Raw genomic sequence first — 14,123 nt, 5'->3', positions numbered from 1 at the left:
TGAGTCGCCAGATTTTCAGAGCCTACTGTGTGTCTGGCACAATAAATTAAAATAGACCCACACCAAGGAACATCACTAAAATTTCAGAGCACAAAACACAATTTCTATAAGCTTTAGACAGGGAGAAAAAAAAAGATTACATATAAAGCATCAGAGTGGCTCTGGATGTGTGTGTGCATGTGCGTGTGCGTGTGCATGTGTGTGTGTATTAATTCTCACCTGAGGACATTTTCCCATTGATTTTTAGAGAGAGTGGAAGGGAGGGGAAGAGACAGAGAGAGAAACATCAAGGTGAGAGACACATTGATTGGTTGCCTCTCACACATGCCCTGACCAGGCCAGGGATTGAGCCTGCAACTGAGGTATGTGCCCTTGACCAGAATCGAACCCAGGATCTTTCAGTCCATGGGCCAGTGCTCTATCCTCTGAGCCAAACTGGCTAAGGCTGGCTTTGAAATTTTTCTTAACAGCAATACTGGAAGAAGACAACAGAGTACAGGCAATGTCTTCAACATTTTAAGGAAAAAATATCTGCAATTTAGAATCCTGTATCCACCAAACTGTCAACTGAGACAGAGTATTTTCAGATGTGCCAATTACTAAATATTTACCTCCCACACACTTTTCTCAACTTTCTGGAGGCTGTCACTCCAACAAAATTAAAAAACACACACACAAAAAAAAACCTCATAGGGCCTGACCCGTGTGGCTCAGTGGTTGAGTATCAACCCATGAACTAATAGGTCACTGGTTGGATTCCCAGTCAGGGCACATGCCTGGGTTGTGGGCTCGATCCCCAGTAGGGGGCGTGCAGAAGGGAGCCAATTGATGTTTCTCTCTATCCCTCTCCTTTCCTCTCTCTCTAAATTCAATAAAAACATATTTTTAAAAAATAGACTTATAGGAATATAGGGAGAAAAGACGCAAGAAAGGAGAGAGATAAAAGGAAATACTAGGAATGTCAGCTGTGAGCACTATGACCCACGAAGCAGACATAGAGGGCTGTCAGTGCCAAGTCTCACTGCAATTACACCAACAGACTGCCTCAGTCCAGGGTCTTTTCTGCACTTATCTGATCTGACCACACCTAATGAAGCATATCTGTTCTCCTCTCCATGCCCTGGTGAACTGATCAGCTGACACTTATTTTAAACCAGCCCACTCCCACGAGCTGTGCTGTGATCTATTCCAGAGACCTGGAGGGAAGCCACAGTGAGCTTACACACAGAACACAGACCCTCTCTCTGGCAGACATCAGGTGCCCCGTCGGATGTCCCAACTGTGCTAGACCGTGTTCCAGGAGTCACCCCCCCCCCCCCAAAAAAAACTGCCTTCTATAAATTATCAGAGAAGCTAAAGCCAAACTATGACCAGGAGACTGTTTATCTTCCGAAAGCCTTGATCTAGATGTGACAACATGGCCCTTTTCTTACACAGCGAGGCTTCGGTTTACTACTCACCTTTCTAAAACTAAACAATGTATATTGAGGGATATATATGGCAAAGCTAAAGAAAAGACAGATTAAGGGGGGCGGGGGAGAAAGAAAAAGAAAGATTAACATAGAAACCAAGATAATGGTTATTTGTAGACAGTGAGGAAAGAAAGTACATTGGAGAAGAGCAGATAGGGGCCTTTTTAGATGACAGGTTCCTCTTTGTTGTTGTTGTTAATCCTCACCTGAGGATATTTTCCCATTGATTTTTAGGGAGAGTGGAGGGGGCGAGAGAGAAAAACATCGATGTGAGAGAGACATCGATTGGTTGCCTCCTACACATGCCCTGACCGGGACTGAGGATAGAGCCTGCAACTGAAGTACGTGCCCTTGACCGGAATTGAACCCAGCTATCCACTGAGCCAAACCAGCTAGAGCTGGCAGGTCCTACTTTTAACCTGGGTGGTAAGCACACAGATTTGTATTGTTTTATTATTCTTTAAATGATGTTTATACATTTTATAAAGTCTTATGTATCATTTGTTAAACATACATTCACAGCATAGCCTTGCAAGAATTTCCTTCCTTTTCAGACAAAGCAACATTTTTTTATTGATATGCCTGTATCTAAAGAATATCCAACCGCCATCCCCCAAAGCCTTGATTACAACTCACTGCTACCTGATTATTATATACTAGAGGCCCAGTGCACAGATTCATGCACCAGTGAGGTCCCTCGGCCTGGTCTGCGGGGATTGGGCTGAAACCAGCTCTCTGACATCCCCTGAGGGGTTCTGGTTTGCAAGAGGGTGCAGGCCAGGCTTGCGGGGGGGGGGGGGGGGGGGGGGGGGAGAGGGGGTATTGGTGCACGATTGGAGCCAGGGAGGGACCGTGGGAGGTTGGCCAGCTGGGGAGGGACCACAGGAGGGCTCCAGGGCGTGTCCACCCGTCTTGCCCAGTCCCAATCTGCTGGACCCCAGCAGCAAGCTAACCTACCGATCAGAGCGTCTGCCCCCTGGTGGTCAGTGCATGTCATAGCGACTGGTTGAACGGTCGAATGAACAGTCGGACACTTAGCATATTAGACTTTTATTATATAGGATGTGTTGACCCATCACTTTGCAGTGCAATGTGAATATTCAGGAGACCGAAGCAAAGTTCATAGGACAAAGAGACCCTGAAGTTTTTAGTCCTCTTCTCTGTATCACAGTAACATTTTGGTAAATTAGAAAAGAAAAAAAACAACTCACTATTTACCCAGTTGATACCTGTTTGTGGTGACATTTGAGACTATCCTGTTTACATTTTTCCAAAACAGTGTTGAAATTGTTTATTTTGGGTGAGGGGAGCAAGGGGGCTGGTAGCAAATTGAAGTACAAAGTAAAGGTAAGAAGGAGAAAATCAACCCGAAAATACAGAATGCAAGATTGAGAAGTTCTACTTAATTCACCCTACGAAGATAACCTTAATGGATGTGGCTGGAAATATGGAACTCCAGCTTTGGACTTGTGAACGGAATCCAAGTCAGGACATACAAGCCATACAAAATCCTAGGAACCTGGTAGGGAACATTTCACTTCTGTTCTCTGCCCTCTACCTGTCAGTCGTGTGACCGTCTCTCCATCGTTAGGTGTTCCCCAGCAAGGCTGGTCACAGACTCAGCAGTGGGTCACTACATCAGTGTTTTCTCATCTCTCTACCACCATGGCACTCACACAGGTGCTGCTACTTGTCTGGCACACTGGCTGCTCCCGCCAGGTCTCCCCAAGACAACCAACCTCTCAGCACATCGACAGCCCACCTGCTCCTTCCTGGAACATGAGGGATGGCTTGGTCTGCATAATACAATAGCAAAAGGGGGTTTTGTCTACAGGAAGCCCCTGGAAAAGGACTTCTGGAGTGTAAGGTGAGCTGAACTTCAAAAATGGCAGAGACTGACAATAAAACGATTCCCCCCCCCCCCCCAATGTCTTCTGCTATGCCATCCTCCCTATTGTTGAAGATGTACAACCAATGGAAACATCTGGTGACCGCTATCACAAAATGTTTGAAACTCACATGCAATAAAATGGAAAAACAAAACAAAACAAAACAAAAAACAAGAACAGCCCAAGGGTCATCATCAAGTTTTCTGTTTTATTTAAGATTTTAGTTTTAATTCTGAAGAAAGAGGTACATTTTCTTGGTTTTAGTTTTAGCGTCAGGTTATAACCAGGTTTCTGTTTTCTTTTCTCCTGTCTTTTCAATACTGCACAAATGTCCAGAAACTACAGGGTTAAGTAAAAGCTGCAGGCAGGGAGGTTGGAGATTTGCTCCTGTGGTGATCAGATGTCCCCAGAGCAGTGCTATCTCAGTGCCCTAGTCAGGTGAATTCAAGGTCAAAGAAAAAAAGATTCCGACAGATGAGAAAGACTGAAGAAATCACTTATATTTCAGCTCTTATGTTATACATAGGTATTAAATCTGTGAATACTCTTTTTCTTTAAAACATTTGAATTTACTTTAAATATAAAGCCAAAAATTTTTTTCTCCTTAAAAAAATCATTTCTCCCCTCCTTATAAACTCTTAGCAACTGGCCAGTTACTACTACAGATCAATTTGTCTTTCCATCAACTTCCAATAAATTCTTTTGCTTAACAACACAATCAAGTCCATTCCATCAATTTGCCAAAAGGATTCAAAATAAAATAAAATTTTAAAAAGCATTTTCCCTGCAATAGTGATAAGCTGAATACAAGATGGCTGCCAGGACCACGCTTTCCCTCATGCGTTTAGCAATCTCATTTCTATTAACCCGGTTTTCAAACTTCTGCAGTTGACAGTGCATTTACTTGACCTTTTCTATAGATTAATCGTCATTTTCTGCTAAGCAGATTATGTCATTATTATGCGAAACAAATAGTAATCTTCTAAGTATCGAGACTGCCCTTTGATTTTTTTTTCTTCCTTAGAAAGGCATTTTTAGGAAACATTCAACAGTGTCATTCAAATGCTGGATCAACAGAAACTTTTACAATTAAAACAAAAGATGGTCATGACCCTGTGATCGCATTGCATCTGGGGATAGGGAGAAAAAAAATTGATCGGGAACTGGATTCTTCAGAACTTAAGAGATGAGAAGGGAGCTGTGGGTGAGCCGAGGGAGAAAACAGGGTGGGACAAATCCTGCATTTCCTAATGGTGTCTCCTCTTTCCCTAATGGCGGTCCAGTGTTGAACTCTGTAGTAAATCTGTGGGGGTTTTGCTAGGGGGTCTGAAGGCTGTCTGAAAGCCTGGGGGTGGGGAGTGGAAGCTGGAAGGATTTGAAGGAGGGTAGGGGTTCCAACTGGCTCTGTGCAGGGGGATCTGTGTGCTGAAGGGGGCGCTGTGGTGGGCTTGTGACGGAGCGGCGCTGGGGCCGTCCATCTCTGTGAGGGCCTGAAGGGATTTTAGCCAGTGTGGAGGATTGTCGTCTTGAAGAGAGTCTAAACTGTTTCCTGAAGAGGCTGGAATACCTAAGGAGAGAAAAGAAAACAAGAGGGGAAATGGTGAGTTTGCGCAGAAAGAATAGGAAATTCGTCAAACAACAACAAAATGTTTAAGGTGATTAGTTTCACACACACACCCCACACAAAAAAAGAAAAAAAAATCACAATTTTTAACTCCTTCCAAGTAAATCTTTTACATCTTACATTCCTCTTATCCTCCACCCACAACGACCATGATTTATTGTCCCGGAAACCCATGCCTCCTCTCCTACTACACACTGTCCCCCACTGTTAGAGGCAGAGCTGCAGAAACGAGTCCCCAAAATTGCATGAAGTCATTTCCCAATTGTGCTTCTCCTCTATTCGCAATCCATAAGGAAGATAGCCTTATAATAAAGAGCTTTATTTCAAAAGTGGAGTATGTTCCTTTAAGAGGGTAAGTCAGATCCTTATTGTACTCGGAGGCCTAAAACATACACACGTGCTGCAGACGTTAGCACCTACTTACACCAAAAGAAGCCACCTCGGCACCCAACGCCTTATGACAAACTAGGCCAACGGAGTTAGCGAGACCGCACCCCCGAGGACGAAACAAGCCACCACGCGTGTGGCTTGTGAGAAGAAGCTGGTGGTGAAGGGACTTGTTTTAGTTTAGTCTGTGCGAGAAGCCAAACGGATGGCAGTCAGTGGAGCTGAAGGAGCGAGAAAGTTACCTGTGATGATGGCTGGGTCTGTCCAGCTGCCAGGGCTGTCCCAACTCAGGCTGTCGGTGGTGGCAGTGTTGGACGGCGGTGCACTGTGGCTGGCGCTGGAGGGGGAGGAGGAATTGGGCAGTCCACCAAAGCTGATGTTAATGTTGGGTAGAAGTGCCCTGAGCCCGTCCTGCCATTCCTTCATATTTAAACTCTCTACAGAACTGCTGTTGTCTGGGAGATTTACCAACAAAAAATGAAAGATAAAAAAAAAAAATAAAAAGCTGACGTTAGAAACAGATGTGGTTCTTTAGTGGTTAAGCGGGAGAAGAATTATTCTTTCTTTATGGAGCATTTAAAATGGGTTGACCTAACCACTATGGAAAGCAGTCTGGTGATTCCTCAAAAAATTAAGAATAGAGCTTCAATATGACCCAGTAACCCCTCTCCTGGGTATATACCTGAAAAACTCAAAAACATGTATTCACAAAGATATATGCACCCCTATTTTTATGGCAGCATTATTCATGGTGGCCAAGACATGGAAATAACCCAAGTGCCCTGCATAGAGGACTGGATAAAGAAGATGTGGTACACACACACAATGGAGTACTACTCTGCCATAGAAAGGATGTAATACTGCCATTTGCAACAACATGAATGGACTCTGAGAATATTATTCTAAAAGAAATGTCAGTGAGAAAAAGCTAAGGACCCTATGATTTCACTCCTATGTGGGATATAAAACAAACTCGTGAGCACAAACAGCAGTGTGGTGGTTGCTAGAGGAAAGGGGGTGGAAGGAGAGGGGGTCCTAATATATGGTGACAGGAGAAGATTTGACTTGGGTGGTGGGCACACAGTGCAATATAAAGATATTGCAACATAGAAACCCATACCTGTAACCTATATGATCATGTTGACCAATGCCACCCAAAAAAATTTAATATAAAATAAAATAAAATAAAATAGGTTGTCCTAGCAAGATAAACTTGGTTAGGATTTTGCTCGTGAGCTCACAGCCCCTGAAACACGTTAGGAAAAACTTGCTCAAGGATCAGGAGAGGGAGCTTCCTGTCCTTACAGCCGCTTCCCCATTCTGCGCTTGTAAATCAATAATCCAGTTTAAAGTCTTTGTGTGCCAGAGCACAATTTAGTTTCAGCTATGCTCTGAAGTTTGTTAGTGAGGCATTTAGCCAACTGAGCTGATCTATTCTATTAAAAAAGGAAGCCTGCAAAGTTCAATATATGAGCTTATTTCTGAGCCCGTTAAAAGGAATAAAAATAATTTTATGAAGAATAAACATAAGGCAATAGAAAAAGAAAAAGTAATTAAGTTCTTCCTGATTATAAAACTGGTAATGCGTCTCAGAGGAGAAAGGCAGTAATGATTAGGCTTTTGAATTTGAGAGTGTTTTTCCATTAGTCACAAAGACCAAAGAGGCAGGGGCTGAGCTACCTTTCCGATGGAGTAATTTTCAGCACAGTCTGCCTACCTTGCTCCAAGAGTTCTACCAATCATTTAAAACACCAGTCCTGGAGTCCTACAGTTCTCTGGGTCTACTTGTGAACAGCATGAAATATGTTGAGACACTGTCAATGTAAAAGGCTTTTTATAAATTGTACCCAACGATCTACCACCATCCAGAATCCACACAGTATAACTAAGTGGTTGGGGGGAAAGGGTAAACCATTGCTTAGAAACTGTTTGAAAATAGGAGTGTAGGTCAAACTACCATCTGGGGGTTTTGAGAAGAGCCTAGAAAATTATTTCTGGTCCTATAGAATTGATTAGCAACTCCCATGGATGATGATGATGATGTAACAGGCTTAGTCTATGCTATTTGGTGAATTCAGAATTTTGTTTTGCACCAATCATTGATCTATGTCAAATATCATGTTTTAGCAAGTGAATAACTTAATCTTATTTTAAAAAGACAGAAAACTACAACCAAACCCAACAAAAGTCATCTCTGAATTTACTAAGGCGAAGAAAAGGCAATCTACACCATGTAGACATGTCAATAGAAGGGAAAATAAATTCAACCTACAGCCATTTCACAATCAATGCCATTTCCTAAAGCTCACCCTTCTATTTACATCCTACTACACATTTTCATTGTGTTTTATAACTTATCAGGCACTCTCATAGTCAGTTATTTTATTTGGTCCTCTTGTTGTGAAGTAGGCAGAGCAGGAGGAATACTTTTCATTTAATGGATAAAGGAATAGACTTCAGAATAATTTGCCAAGGCCTTGAATCCAGATTGTACCTGAGTTGTGTTTTAAATAACACCAACTCTCTCTCTTGTATAGACCATTAATTGACTCTTTAATGGGTCAACTATTTAAGGGTAAAACCCAGTGGCCTATGAAACCCATGATTTAAAAGAAGCAAAAAGAAACACAGCAGATTATAATATGTCCATTAGCCATGATAAACAGGATAGAGCAATATTTTGGCTGAAAGAACCAACTGGTCTTCGCAGGGGGTTGGGGGAAATTCTACTCAACAACACAGTCATCAATATTCCCTAAGCTCTAACTGCATGAGACACTAATAAGATCACACTGATAAGGTCCTAGAATACCCTCAATTATAGGAAGGCTTGGTGGCTATGGTACATTCAACCTCTAAGCAGTCACATCATCAGACTGAATAAGTTAAGAGTTTCAATGATCCAGAAACTGAACTTTAGAAAACTAGGAAAACCTCGTGGGAGGGAAATAAATCCCCCTTGGTAAAGAAAGATGATGTATAACTCGGTGGGAATTTTTTGAAGATGAGTGGTCTTGACTAGGCAGGCAGAGTCAATAAGAAGCTACACAAGATGATTTGAGCCTCTCTCTTCCACTAGTAGGGGAAAAAAGAAAATACCCATAACTCACCAAGATGTATTTTCTCCTTACTTTTGCTTTACATTTAGTGAGAACTGGAACCAAGGATAAGAAACCTTTCATTTTGCATTAACAGAATAACACTGCATTTATATAAACTTTATTTGAAAATTAGTATTACAATGAAGTCAAAAGGCATTTGTTTGTGGGCAGGGGATATTTGGGAACTGTAAATTTCCTCTTAATTTTGTTGTGAACTTAAAACTGCTCTAAAATTTCAAGTCTATTTTAAAAAAAGATCATTGTTTCTCTGCTGTTAATAAAACCAAGCAGGAGTATGTCAGTCAAAAAAATTCACATATGGCACATGATATAGGAACAGTGAGAAACTTAGATCCTCTCAGGTGAATTATGATTATAAGACTTTGGGAAATAGCCAGTTTATCACTTGTATAAGCTTGCCAAAAAAAAGTCACATGCCCTAGACTGCTTGGGAGCCTACAGCATGGGTGCGTGGTTTACAGAGAAGCTGCAAGTGTCATGGGAAAGTGACTGACATGTTCAGCTCTTGGAATAGGACCGCTGTTCCAAGTACTTTAGAAGAAGAAAACGAAGTTTCTTCACTGTTTTCTCCACTATTGCTGTGCCACGTCTTGGCACAAAGAAAGGGCGAGAGAAAGGAAATCAACTCTTAACACCATCAAAATAGCTCCTCTCGGTCCAATGCACTTGAAATCACCTCCTTTACCTGCTCCCTGCCTCTGACCCAAGTTCATTTTAGCTTCTAGGACTTCAGTTAATTCCATTCCTTTAAACACAAACATCAGGATTTATCAACCATGGCACTACTGACATTTTGGACTATATAATTAACTCTTTGTTGTAGGGACTGTTCCAGGCATTGTAGGATGTTTAGTAGCATTCCTGGTCTCTACCCACTCGATGCCAGTAGCACACAGGAACATGCGCACACCCCCACATCCATACCCTAGCTCTGACAACACCAAATGTCTCCGCAGATTGCCAATGACTCCTGGGGGGCAAAATGGTTACTGGTTGAGAACTGCTGACACAAAGAAAGATTCCTTTGTTTCTGGGGCTCTAAGTAATCCCACTCAAATACAATTTCTCTTTTAAATAGTACCAGGACTTTGACCACTAGACTCAACTTGATGCAACTTCATTTCCCATTATTTGTACAGGACTTCACAATGGGGTACAATTCAATATGTACAAGTCAGTGGGTCTAATGGAGAAACTCTGGGCTGAAAACTGCAGAGGTATTGTATGAGGCCACTCCACACAAATTATTAATATAACTTTGGGCATGTAAGTCATTCTGTTAATGTCTGAGGACCCTACTTCGTAAGTAGAAATAACATCTACCTTACTCTCTCAGAAAGATAAAGAGAAGGGAAAGTAACGTGAAACCCATTTATCATCTGATCAATGTCTAACAATTTTTCTCTAGTGCTCAATACTGAACAGATAGTAAACTTTCCAAAAAAGCCAAGGCACAATGGTCTCCTCCCTGGAAGGGATAACACCCATCACACCACGGAAGTATTGTGTAGTCAGTCTATTTAATAAGGCTTCTTGTCACCAAAGTATTGCAAAGACAAGTAAGATATGAGAAAGCACTTGAAACTTTCCACAAGAAAGACTAGACAAGACCAAGCAACTTGACGAAAATCAAGTTACTAAAGCATACTTTATATTAAAACGAGTGATTTCATTTTTAAAGTATTTATTAGTAGTATAACACATTAGGGAAGGATTGCATATTTTAAAAGGATTGCTAATATGTTTAAATGCTTTATGATGTCAAAAACTAATTTTAATTTATCATTTTCGAATATGTACAATAACGCACTGGTTTTGGTTCTAAATCATGTGAGGGCAGGAGAGCGGGTCCAGTTGTTTTAGTTTTATTTTTCTGCATAGAACTTTCAAGATGCTACATACCACACTCTCACATTCCAGTGTGTAAGAAGTGTCAGTATACTTTCAGTTTACCTGGCTTAGCACACCTTTTATTCAAGAAAAACTATGGTTAAGTCTATAACAAATTGATCGTCACACACCAAGAAGACAAATCTAGTTTTTAGCAACAACAAAACTTATTATAACATGTCTGAGTTAAGGCTGCCAAGATAAAATCAAAGCAACTATTTCCTAAAAGTGCGCAAGGACAAAGCACTTAAACCATGAATCCTGTTCTCACAGAGCTTAACATCTTAACAGTGTGACAATGCAAATACTGGAAAAGTTCAACAATTACAATCTGAAAAAGCATCTGAGGAAATGTCTAGGGCTGTACATTTTTAATGAATGCTAAAAACTTTAGTAAAAAGAGAGGCCACTTAGGCACTCACATGAGAATGTGCTGGTGGGTGAAGAACAGTAGCCATCATTCATTCATGGAGTAGTTTAGTTACTACATAGACCCCTACGCCTGAAAAACCCACAAGTTGAAACTACCTTTGGTATTTTTATCCAACAGTAGACTAGTCCAACTACTTACTAGGAGGCATAGTGGTTGCATTTTCAGAAGGATCCAGGACACAGCCTGTGTCAGCCACTGTGCCCTTCTCTAACACCCTCACCTCTTCCTGCTATATACTATTTCCTATCAATTTTGGGCTGGAGTACATCTCCACCAGTCAATGATTTTAAGAAAACATAAGCTTTCTCAAACTTCAACAACGTATCTCTAGCAACTCAAATATAAACAAATTACGCTTGTCCTACACGTCAAACTAAACTTTATAGAGCACACAAAACTTCTATCAGAGAACTTAAAAGAAAGTCTTTATGACACAGACATGTTGTACACAAAAAATCAGTTCAATTTAACTAAAATTTGCAGGGGAAATGACTACTATGTGAATGAATTCTTAAAACAGGCTTATAAAATCAGATTGTTTATGAAAAAAATGTTATTCTACATAAACAGAGTTGACACTCAAATTTCTAGGATTATGTTTATTATAAAGCAAGTAGATCAGTAGTGCAGAGCAAATTTGCTTAAGAGTTTAACAGATCTGAAAATAGTGATTATTATACTAAATGAAAAATTCTTAGAACTCAAATAAAAGAAAGTTCTGAGAACAGAAGAACTGAGCAAAGTAATTAAAAAAAAACAGTAAAATTTAGTCTCACTAGAAGGAAGCAGAAAAGATATAAACAAGAAAAAAGAGACCGTACTATCTCTACTTTCTGCCTTTTTCCTTGTCTAGAATGCTTTCCCAATCTCTTCCACAAATTTTCACTCCATCTTCCAAAAGTCTAAGTCTGTTCTCTTCCGCTCAGATCCTGAACCACACTCGTGTGGCAGCTAACTGTGCTGTGACAGCTACAGTAGTGCAGTTTACGCTGCATGGAACTCATCTCTTCTCCCTCGCAACTGAAAGCTCTGCAAGGAGACACTGTGTACATTCTTCAGCATGCCACTCAGCATCTCCGAAATTGACATGCTTCAAGACATCTGCTAAATCTGCTGAAGCAAAGGTCCAACTTGAGGAGCTGGAAAATCACTTTGCCCAAAAAGCCCGTTTAACTCATATCTCTATAATGCTGCGAATCAAATAGGGGTGTCTCCAAAGAGATGCAAATCTTTTTGAAAGTAGCAATCAGTTAAATTTTAGGAACTAAAAAGCTTCTCTGCATGTAAACTGAAGGAGAAGAACTAAAAAGTATGTTTTGCAATATGCTTGAGATGTCAAAACACAAGCAATACAATTTTTAAAATCTAACACACCAAGATTATTTAAATGTTTTTTTTTAAAAAAGGTTCCCTTTAAAAAAATCTACATTTTTTTTTTATTGATTTCAGACAGGAAGGGAGAGGGAAAGAGAGACAGAAACATCAATGATGAGAGAGAATCATTTACCAGCTGCCTCTGGCACACCTCACACTGGGGATCGAGCCTGTAACGGGGCATGTGCCCTGACCAGGAATTGAATCGTGACCTCCTAGTTCATAGGTCGATGCTCAACCACTGAGCCACACCAGCTGGGCTAAAAAAGATATTCTAATATTATGTATACAGGATAGAAAGTAGGTCTACTAACTATATTCTATCATTTTTCTACTCTAGACACTGTTCATTGACTCACCATGCACTTAATGAACTGGATTACTTTACTATCCACAATCCCATAAGCCAAGTATCAGCTTCATTTTACAAATGAGGAGACCAAGTGGTTCTGGTAGTTTAAAGAATTTGCCCCAAGTTATACAGTTTAAAAGTGTCAAAGTCAGTAACTAAACCCAGTCTGACTCCAAAGCTTTTCTTCTCACCACCAAGCACATTACCAACCAGTCCGTGTACTGGCAGGACTCCCAGAGGAGGGGAGGACAGACATGTTTAACTAACTCCACTACGTGATGATAAATGCTATTCTGGTATGAAGGGGCATAAAGAAAAGGTGAACAAGTCTGCCACCTTATATGCAGGATAAATGGTGAATGGAGCAGCCCAGAGGAAGAGAAGCTGAAATGGAAGAGGGAAAGGTCATTCCACACAGAACAGAGGGCAGCAGAAGACGCTAATCACAAAATATAATAGGAACATTTCAAAATATAAGTAGATGTGTTTTCTACGTTGTGTACTTTTCTAGAATGTTCCTACAGGGATCCAAAGTTCTGTTTGGGGGAGAATCAGATCAACTACTGGGAACCAGGAAAACATCTAGATATTTGCTTATGAAGGATCTAAGGAAGCAGAATCTATTTTTTTTTAAAAGGGAGGGGGGAGACTTATGAAAAATGTCACTATATAAAGCTGTATAAAGAATGAGGAAAAGGGAAACTTAAAAAATTGTTTAAAAATATTTTTTATTGATTTCAGAGAGGAAGGGAGAGGAACAGAGAGACAGAAATATCGATGAGAGGAAATCATCGATGGGCTGCCTCCTGCACACCCCACACTGGCGATCAAGCCTGCAACCCAGGCATGTGCCCCGACTGGGAATTGAACCGCGACCTCCTGGTTCATAGGTCGACACTCAACCACTGAGCCACACTGGCCGGGAGTAAACTTAAAATTTAATGAAAAGATAAATATATTCTTAAAAGCATTATAATATGGATAAGATGGAACCTGAACCAGACAGAATATACAAGCAACAGAGCTCAAGGATGGGAATGTATACAATCTGAAGGTGGAAGCGTGGAAGGCATTTGAGTGAACACAAAACTGAGCACTGCCTATGAGCACAGGCTGGTGAGCACAACCAGGAGCTCACTGCCCAGGAGGGGATATACAGGTCACCAGGATATGACTTCACCAAATCAAATTACAAAACTGCAGACACACGAAGGGTGTCAACCACCCCGACATCTCAGATCTAAACCTGCTAGAACAAAATAAACCTGGAAAATTAACTTCCTAACCACCTCGTTTTCCCGAGGTGAAAACAAGGAGGAAAACTTTTATTCTGGGCTTGTGATCAATAAAGAACTGGTTGCCTGTTGTAAACAGAAGCCCTAAAAGTATATGAGATAATTTTAGGATTTACAGAAGCAAAGACTTAATAACTAGATTTGAGTTCTCAGGTGGAAGGCATGCTGGCTATTTTTGAAATTACCACAGTGAATAGCAATCACCTGTTTACATGTTAAGGAAGAGGGGGTGGGGGGGAGGAAGAGAAAGAGAGAGGGAGGGAAGGAGGGAGGGGGAGAGGGAGA

The 14,123-nt window shown here is 40.9% G+C and overlaps 1 protein-coding gene across 9 annotated transcripts in view; it reads right to left on the bottom strand.

Annotated features, from left to right (window-relative positions):
• Positions 1 to 3,551: 3,551 nt before the first annotated feature.
• The window catches only part of CNOT4 (CCR4-NOT transcription complex subunit 4), a 141,166-nt gene continuing 130,594 nt past the window's right edge, over positions 3,552 to 14,123 (bottom strand). For 5 of the 9 annotated variants that reach the window (XM_079785411.1, XM_079785408.1, XM_079785413.1 and 2 more), the window contains exons 11-12: positions 5,615 to 5,827; positions 3,552 to 4,928 (exon numbers count right to left, since the gene is read on the bottom strand). In XM_079785411.1, coding sequence (XP_079641537.1) covers positions 4,630 to 4,928; positions 5,615 to 5,827 — 512 coding nt within the window. In that variant the 3' untranslated portion in view covers positions 3,552 to 4,629. Of the gene's footprint in view, positions 4,929 to 5,614; positions 5,828 to 14,123 lie in introns of those variants that run through there. The other 4 variants (XM_079785415.1, XM_079785416.1, XM_079785417.1 and 1 more) reach the window with 2 other exon arrangements.

This window comes from Cnephaeus nilssonii (assembly GCF_951640355.1).
Source record: "Cnephaeus nilssonii genome assembly, chromosome: 12".
NCBI classification, from domain to species: domain Eukaryota; kingdom Metazoa; phylum Chordata; class Mammalia; order Chiroptera; family Vespertilionidae; genus Cnephaeus; species Cnephaeus nilssonii.
The sequence above is the reverse complement of the archived record's forward strand: the minus strand, read 5'-3'. Positions and strand labels throughout refer to the sequence as shown.